The sequence below is a fragment of the Lutjanus erythropterus genome, chromosome 5 (assembly GCF_056507025.1).
Source record: "Lutjanus erythropterus isolate fLutEry1 chromosome 5, fLutEry1.hap2, whole genome shotgun sequence".
Lineage (NCBI taxonomy): Eukaryota > Metazoa > Chordata > Actinopteri > Lutjaniformes > Lutjanidae > Lutjanus > Lutjanus erythropterus.
Genome location: NC_139321.1, coordinates 34,270,622 through 34,280,102, shown reverse-complemented (window position 1 = coordinate 34,280,102; position 9,481 = coordinate 34,270,622). Strand labels below are relative to the sequence as shown.

General features: G+C 39.7%; 1 protein-coding gene across 1 annotated transcript in view; it reads left to right on the top strand.

Moving 5' to 3' along the window:
• Positions 1-1,316: 1,316 nt before the first annotated feature.
• The window catches only part of gpm6aa (glycoprotein M6Aa), a 28,573-nt gene continuing 20,408 nt past the window's right edge, over positions 1,317-9,481 (top strand). Inside the window, exon 1 of the mRNA XM_084719701.1 lies at positions 1,317-1,618. Coding sequence (XP_084575827.1) covers positions 1,582-1,618 — 37 coding nt within the window. The 5' untranslated portion in view covers positions 1,317-1,581. The remainder of the gene's footprint in view (positions 1,619-9,481) is intronic.

Genomic DNA, 9,481 nt, shown 5'->3' with positions numbered 1-9,481 from the left:
ATTGTTTTCACCTGCTGCCCAACTGTAATTAGGCCGGAGATATATTTGCTGTTTGACTGTGCATTCACGTACACACCTGGCTGCGTTGTGAAGTGAACTGTTCATGACGCAGCCACTTGTCTACATGTGTTACTGCAAAACACTATTAGAGGGCACAACAGAGACCTCAGACTATAAACCACCCGTAAAAACAAAAGAAAGAAAGAACAGAGTTCAGTTTTTCCATCATCTTACGTTGTGCACATACATAGCGGTCTTGAGCCCGTTTCCATTTATTTCGACATGTTTCGACATCAGCTTCCAAACCTGAACTTATCTGTCGCCAGCTGTTGTGGCAGGCACGTTTGTCGCTGTGTAGCAGCAACAATACATCGTAAAGATGAGGGTAGTTGCGGACTTGTTCAGTGAGCCTGTTCTCAAAATTTTCTGCCATTGTTGTTGCCAGTGATGTACCTACTGACCCCTGACCCTGTCACTGCATTCTACCCCCACACTGCCCCTACTGGTCATGTGTGTATTGCATCTTGCAGACGTGTAGCATTAATTTCTGAGGACGTACACAATCAACGCTCCAAATGGACGCAGGATGCGCAAGGCAAACGCAAACGCGTAGTTAAAAGCAAGTATATCTCCACCCTCAATCCATTTAAGAATTTTTACTTGTTACAGAAAGTTTTTGTGGATCACGGTTAACGGTTAACCGCTTCAGTGCAGGACTACTACCACAACAAACCATCTACTCCATGAGTTTTAATCTCAAAAATTAGCAAATGTGGGCAACACCTTGCTTATGCGGTGTCTGTCTGCACATACAGGGGACATTTACATGATAAGAATCCAATGACACCTCCTTGGTGATCGTATAATTGAATCTGTATGACTAATAAGATTAGGAGAATCCCATTTCGAAATCAGATGTCCCCCCCTCCCTTATTTAAGGAGAGGTTGAGTTAATGCAGTAGAGTCACTGCCGCGGGGGGCGACGGGCTTAACCATTCTGTCTGAGAACCAGGGGTGTTTAGGGTGGGCTGGGCGAGATATGATGCCCCACACTCGTGAACACCCCTGTCTAAACACAACCCAGTCAGAAGGTCTACACTCACTGTTCAGTCTCTTTTCAAATGGTGCCTTCAGTGTTTTAATTCCACATTTTTCACACACCTGCCACTTCAACTGCATAACCCCCCCCCCCCACCTCCTTCTCGTCACACATGCGCTTTCCTGCCTGCCACAGAGACCACCCTCTGCTTCATCCAGCCCCCTTACCCCCCCCCCCCCCCCCAACTCCTCTCCTCCTCCTCCTTCTCCACCAGGGACCAAGGAGGTTTTCAGCACTTGCCACGGCAGCTCGCAATGGACAGCATCACAAAGACTCAGTGATCCCTCGCATCGCCCCGGACGCTTGACAGAAACCACAGCTGACAGGCAATCTTGCCGTTCAGTAGGGACCATCTAGAGAGAGTGGGAAAGTGAGAAAGAGAGCGGAAGTGCTTTGTGGACTACCCCTTAAAAATAAATAAGGTTTTGAACCTGCAACCCAAACAGTGTTGTATCTTGTTGCTCTAAAACCAAATCAGCACAATGGAAGAAGACATGGATGAGGGGCAGACCCAGAAAGGTAAGAAAAGCATTTCTTTGCATGTTTGGGTAGATTTCCTTAAGCAAATCTGACGTGGGTGTTTTGTCAGTGTGTCAGTTGTGCCTCTGCAGAGACAATTGCACAAATGTTAGCCTTTCCCTTTCTGAATAGGGGAGCAGCTGTTTGTGGTAATTCCTTTGTCCATTGAGTGTCAGCACTCCAGTGAAGAGTGCACGTCTATATGTGCTGTTTGGGTAGTCAGAGGGGTGTGAGCTGCCTCAGAGAAGGGATGGGACTGTCTTTGTTTGCTTGATAAGGCTTTCATGCTTGTCGTGATGGCTGAGAGGGAAACACGAAGAGTGAGGAACCAAACACTCATTAATCCATCAGCTTTCAGGTTCTTGTCCTTTGTGTCCAAACACCCAGACGGTGTATCTCGCAGAGATGCTTTGCGACATTCAGTGTGGATTTGATGCAGGAGCAGGGGTTTCTTTCGTTCGTTTAAGAGAGGCTTTGTGCAAAGTGGAACTGCTATTTATACTTCACATACACCCCCCACCCACCACCACCACAACCTTTTCTCTGCATGAATGATTCAGTGTCCGTTAGGAGCCACAAAAGCAAGAGTACATTTTTGTTTACTAGCAGACAGCAACATTTTTAATAAAGATGTTGCGTCCGAAGCAATCCTGACATGCTGCATGAGCAGAGACAGGGAGGATGCTGTTGTCATGAATTGGTAGAACACACCTTTGTCTCTGCCTCCCTCATCTCATCCCCCTGATCAGATTTACTTCATGTGACAGGCATGGCTTCGCATGTTTGTGTTTCTCTTCCCTCCCCTCTCCTCTCTGCAGCCCAGCACTCCTCACAGGCACACGCATGTGCTGAAACAGTTGCCATGGCACTGGCCAAGTGTAGTCATTATCTATTCTCTCTTCACCCACTCCTGCTGATGACATTTCAGCAACACAGGAATAGTTCACTGTGTCTAAGAGTGTGGGAGGGTGGGAGACAGACAGAGGTACAGAGGCCGAGTCAGACTGACAGAAATTGAGTAGAAGACACAGCGGGGGGGGGGGGGGGCAGAGATTGAGGGAGTGACAGACAGGGGGAGTGACAGGTTGGGGAGAATACAGAAGCACAGTTACTTGAGCACATCCAGAAGCTGAGGAAAAATTATAATTTGCTGTTAGAATGACAAAATTGCTACAAGTCATGACTATTTGTAATGTTTGGCACATGCACTGCCAACCTTTTTGAGTCATGATTTTGGTCCAATTTTCGTCTTGGTCGCCATTACTAGGTGTGTACTCGGGCATTCATGTTCAAAGCAAAATCTGTCAGTCTTGGCCACTAACATAAATGCTCACCCAACTGAAAGATGCAGCAATGCAAGCTGTGCATGCATTTCTGTGCGCCATGACCATTAATTCAGGCCAACCTTAGATTTGTAAAGACTATAATTTTGCACTCATGCAATGGAAGCTCTGTTATCCCAAATTTGGCTCACTGGCAAACCTTTTCCTCAGAATATCAAAAAGACTGTAAAAAAGTGCAAATGCAGGGCTGTAGATTTTTGTTGTGAAGTGCAGTCAGAGTTAACCGGAACAAGGCGTTTCAGAGATGCAAAAGAAAAGTCGTCTTCTTTTTTTTCTTTTGCAGATGACGTAATTGTTTTTCTCTCACTTGAAAAACTTTGATGGTTAGAAAGGAGCTTGGAGCTTAAAACTCAGGCAGGGAAAAAAGGTTCAGGATAAAATAGAAGATGCATTTTAGGAGGGGGGAGAGAAAAATAAAATAAAATGAGCAGTGAAATTAACTGCTTATTGCTCTCTTGAAAATACTCTTGGTGGAGATAAAATGGCATTCAGCTGAACTCTTCCAGAATGAATTTTGAACTCTTTATGAGCTCTTGAAGGACTTTTTTTTAAAAGGAGAAAAAATGGATACTTGGCAATCTCCAATACTGTCACAAAGGACTTTTGAGTTTATGGTTTCCTATGAATGTAAACAAATTGCCTTATAAAACTTAATTTGGGAGTCAGAGTGCTGAAGCCATTTTGCAGGTTTGCCTTTTTGATTTATAATTCCATTGACACATCATGCATTTTTGTATTGCTAACTATGTATTGGAATGTCATGTGGTGAGGTTTATGTTGTTTGTTATTTGTTTGTGGTTTTTATTGGGATAACTAAAATGATCTGAGGTCTGAAATTGTGGCTTGACTTGATTTAGAAGAACAGCTGTTGACGGGGAGTGGAAGGGAATACAATTTTCAACCGCCCAGTAACAAATCAAGTATGAATCATTTGTTGTCAAGTTGAATATTTTATTTATTTCAGCTGTCCAGTAATAACAGGCTGAATCATGATGGTGAGAATATCAGAATGCACACTGGTTTACTGACCGCTCCTGACAGTCCACATATCCTGTATATGCTGCTTATGGCGGACGTTTGCTTTTTCACAACTCAAGAAGAGTTTGTTTAAAAAGTAGAGGACCGACCCGTCACTTCAGAAGCTCACATTCAATCTGGCCCAGCCGCCTGTCAAATGTAAGCAGCCACTCACAACCTTGTGGCCACCAGGGAGACATCTTTTCATGAATCACCATGAACATAGGGAAAAAAATTTGGTTTGTGTCTTTGAGTGACTTAAATGACTTGCTTCCAACATTTTCATCGTAACTCTGAAGTAGTTAATTCTTTGATGTGACCACAACAAAAATTGCTCAACGTTACGATATTGAACATTTATAGAATAACGTGAATATTAGCAGGGGGAAAAGAAATATCTGGAGAGCGAAATTTGAAGAAATTCAAAGTTTGATCAAGGCCAGCTAAAAGCTAAGGCCTACACATATAACACAGTGAGATGCAGATCCATTTCTACCTGGTTATTCTTTAAAGGTTAATCTGGAAGGTCCCTGGTATTTAACTCCACTTATGCAATAATGCTTTGTGACAATTTGTTTTATATTCTAAAATATATTTCTAAAAGATATAAAATCAGGTTCCCATGTATTGCCAGCCTATAATAAGATCATGGTGCAACATTTCAGGAGATTAATTGATTGATCAAGTCTGACATGGTGTGAAATAGATATGTTAGAGGAAGGTAGCAGGGCTCGCTGGTCACCTAACCATGTGGGTCTTTTATCAACTTGAGAAATGTCAGCTCTGGTTTCTGGTTATTAAAGACACATGATTGAAATGATTGCTCTGATGAAGCATGGTGAACATTAAAGCCACCCTGTCAGGTCTAGTTCCATGTCATTTTGATTTAATGCCTATCATTCTGTAAATATCTGCAATCGCTGCTCATTTTTCGGGAAAGTTTAAAGCTGCAACCAGAAACGCATAACACAAGTGGAGATGATACCACCAAACTGTCATGGATAGCAATGAAAAAGCCGGACTGTGCTCTGTTGCTGTGATGTTGGCCCAAAGCAACGTAACGTCCATCGACGGTCACATCAGAGGTTGCATCAAAACAAACATTGCTCAGAGCACAATTTCTCTAAAAACACAAGCACTATGACAATATTTCTGTCCAGGCGAATTTAAAAGCCTATAAATGTCACGCAACATTGTTTACCTGTGAGAGAAACATTGTGTGTTAACATTTATAGGCCTTTTTTTTATTGCTAACTGGGTATTTACTATCTATTAGAAATGTATGTCACTATTAAAGGGCAATTTAACATAATTTTTGGTGAAAATTTAGTATTCGTCATACAATATAGTGCAATTACAACCAGGTATTTCCATCACAAAAGAGGTGTGGGTGTCAATGAGTGCACTCACAGCACGCTAATGTCCTTCTGTCTTCCTCTTCTGAGGCTGCAAATCTGAGATTATGAGTCAGAAAGCACCAGGTGGGCACTGTTCACTTCAGCTGCTGGCCAAATGTAGCGGTGCACGCTATGTACCACCGGGGCCATCAGCTACAGGAAGTAAACCAACACCCCACGCTTGAAAAAGCAGATTTCACTCATGTGAACACAGAGCTGAAATGATTGAAGTTCTGCAGAGTATTTTTTTTTGTTTTAAGAGGATATTTCTTGACTAAACCAAACCAAATTTTGGAGATAGTTCTCACTGATAGACAGTCCACAGAGTGGAAAAACTGAGAAAGGCACACCTGTTAGCATTTCCCGAGCCAAGAATCCACTCTGCAAGGCACCGCTTGTCCTTCTGTTTGATCGGTTTGATCAGGATACTAACTTGGCAACACGTTACATGACGAGAAGCTCATTGATAGTTTTGTCAATCTATATTAAACACAGGTGAGTTTCTGTCAGATGACATGGCACAATGATAAGACTGAAGTTGTTTGAGTTTTGCTGCATTTTTTAATGGTTCAGTGAACTTTGTGCACTTTGAACTTAAAGCTCCTGTAATGGCAAATTTGCACTAAAGGGATAGCTCACTCAAAAATTTAAATTCAGTTGCTATCTACTCACCCTCATGCTGATTAAAGGACAGGTTTTGTTTGTTAGTCCACAAAACACTGTTGGAGTTTCACATGAAAACAGTGTTGCAGAATCTCCCAAACAATGGAAGTGAATGGTGACCAGTTTTCAAACAAAAAAAAAACCCAACAGAATAAAAACATAAAATGTGTCCATACTGCTTGTCTGGTGTAATCCAAGTCTCTTAAAGCTCCAACATGTCGGGTTAATCAAAAAATGTTATTTACACTGTTTTTAGTCTGAATCTTCACTGTAGATCCTTAGCTTGAAGCCACGTTCATGTGCACATTCACACTGTCTGAACTGGGTGTGTGTGGTGTGACGGTGTGCAAACAGCATGTCTTGACTTCAGAAGACTTGGATTATGACAGATGAGCAGAATGGAGGCATTTTATTTATTTTTTTCCAGTTGTTTTTAATGCTTGAAGTTGGTCATCATTCACTTCCACTGTTTTTTGAGATTCTGCACCGCTGTTTTCCCATGAAACTCCAGCAGTGTTTTGCAGACCAAAGACTAAATTTTCATTTTTGTCCCTTTAAATTTAAGGCACACTGAATTCACAGGAAGCTGCTCTAAATGTTGGTGCAGCGGATAGAATGATGGTTTGGAAGTATACAGGACACAATTGATTTTTTTTTATTACAGGGCACATTTATTGGGTGCACAATTGATCATTTTTGAACATTCATTTCTATCACATAGAGCTCAACCACTACTGGATTTCTGGGGCTGATGCCAATAAGATATTATGGAGTAAAAAATAAAAAATTAAAATATTGGCCAGTAATTATATTTTAAGTTATTCTTTTTTTTATTTCATTTTATTGCCTTTTTCTTGGATTCTGTTTTTATTTTGCTAGTTGTGAAGCACTTTATTACTATGTTTTGAACAGTGCTATAAAAGTAAAAATCCCAAATCAACATCAGCTTTCACTCGTTTGTAATAATTACAAATAATCATAAATAAAAAAAAAAAACACAAACACACTACAAAACAAAACGAAAAAAAACAAAACTTCATTATGTTCTGTCTTTTAAAAAAATGTTTTCATATTGGAAAACATATATGTTGATTCTAATATAGCTGTGAGGTGCCAATATCAGGCAAATAATAGTCCGACTCTAATTCTTAATTTCTTAATAGTAGCATATTCAAGAGTAGGGATGTAACAACATATCAAATATCACAGTTTCGCAATAATAAATGTTTGAGTACTTAACCAAACTACAAAGATCTCTACTGTTACATGGCTTGGTTAATTTTTATTATATTTATTTAACTTTGTCCTCTATTATTTTTGTTTTGCAGTTTTACATGCAAACTACAAACATTTGGCTTCTTGTATTTTATTAAAGAAGGAAAGCAGAAGCACTTTAAGTTAATAGAAAAAATCTTATTAAATTTTTTCCAAGTCTTTTTATCCTTATTTTTTTTAATATTGCGAAAATTATTGTATTGTGGAGTTTTGATATTGTTACGTCCAATCCAAGAGCGTTCTTGTCATTCAGCAGGGTCGGTCATGTTGCCTTAAAGAGCTGCTGACCCTGAGAGAATGAAACTGGTATAGATTTCAACTGAGAGTCTTTTGTGTCCCATGATGCAGTTTCCAAGGTTTTAGCACTCTGACATAATAGCTTCAGCTCAGAGTACAGTGTCAGTGCTCAGTGAGTTCTGCTCATACTACAGCACATAACCTTTTTTTCCATGTCTCTCCTCCTCTCACCCATTGTTCTGAATCCTGAGCTGCCTCTGCACAGGAGAAGTCGAGGGAGTTCCACCAATTGTTCTTATGAAATTTGTTGGGGCTCTTAGTGGAGAACTTCTTTGAGTTTTCTCTTTGTTCTTACAAAATTGACTCTACGGTGTGGATTTTTAGGCACAGGATAACAGGTGTTTAAAACACAATGATGAAATCTGGGACCATTCCCAAAAAGCCTCTCTGCGTCCTTACAATGGTGATATCTGAAAATCACAATATGAGCAGCCATTTAACATGATAGTGTTTTCCCACAGTCCTATTTTAATAACAGGAACACAATATGCATACCAGGGCTTGATCAGATTTTCATTACACAATAATGGTGACCAAAAGAATTCACAGAGAAGAAGAATTCTATGGAAAAGTTGGAAACATAAAAAGCTATTATTTAACTTTGTTTATTGTGAATTTTGTCTCTTTTTTGGCAGATGCATTGCATTAAAACACAGGTGTAGGGAGGGTATAGCCATAACTGTTAGTGCTGACATGATACTGTGGAGTCTCTCCCAGTGCCAGCATGTTGTCATACTAACACAAATCTGCTGCATGCTGCAAGGGTTGGTTAAGTTACTTTATTCAGCCATAGCGCAGCTGGATAAGCATATAATAATAGTTTCTAAAAGGTTGTGTGTTGTGTTCACTGTCACAGAAGAGAAATAAAAATTCCCTGTTCAGGTAGTGTTACTAAAACACTTAGCTAGCTGCTATGGCTGGAACGATATACTTATTTCATGATTTGATACCATAACCATACTTGGGTGTGGATTTGATTTTTAAGTATTGCAATTCTCCAAGTATTGTGATTTGACATTACAATTTATTATGATTTTAGTTTACTTTTTTAATACTAGACCATTGGAAAAAGTTGAATTATACACTTCTACAGAGTGTATAACATAATTCACATGTGCAAAAACAATGCACACCACATGTCAATCAGTCTTTCTGAGTTTTATTTCAGCAGCATTGTTTCCATACTCAACAAACTAGAAAAAAAATAGTAAACAAAATCATTTTTGAAGTGAACTGCTATGATTAGCAGTTCCCGCCCAACTAGCTTGTCCTATAAGAATAATAAATAAGATAGACAGATAGAAACTTAGGCCAAAAATGAATAAAGCCCCTGAAAACTGCTGTAGCTGATCAGTGGAGACTATGACACCACAAATAACTGTAAAAAAGCATACAAAGCGCAATTACTTAACTTTACTTTACTTACTTAATGGATAGTGAAACGATGTGTGTGTATTTACATTATATCAATATTTCATTTTTTAAATATCAGTTATAGTCAATATCGATATATCACAACACCCCAGTGCATAATTGGTTGGTTTTGGTTAAGCTCATGAAGGGTTTTCTCATTGTTTAGGCTCATTTCAAAGAGATTTTCAAACTTAAAGTAAGTTAAGAAATTTCAAACAAGCTTAAATATTTAAGTTATTCAGAGGAAAGTGGATTTGGAAATTTGATCCTGAAAACAGACTACTACGTTCTATTGTTTTGGCACTGTGACTTAAATCCCTCCGCCTCTTGGTGCTCGCTGCATGCAATGTTGGCGATGAAGACATTTAAGCTCTTTTCAGCCGGCGGCACGCTCAAAATGTACAAACTGAAAGTAAAAGAACCACCCTCGTCTCATCTCCTGAGTTTCTGACATTTGC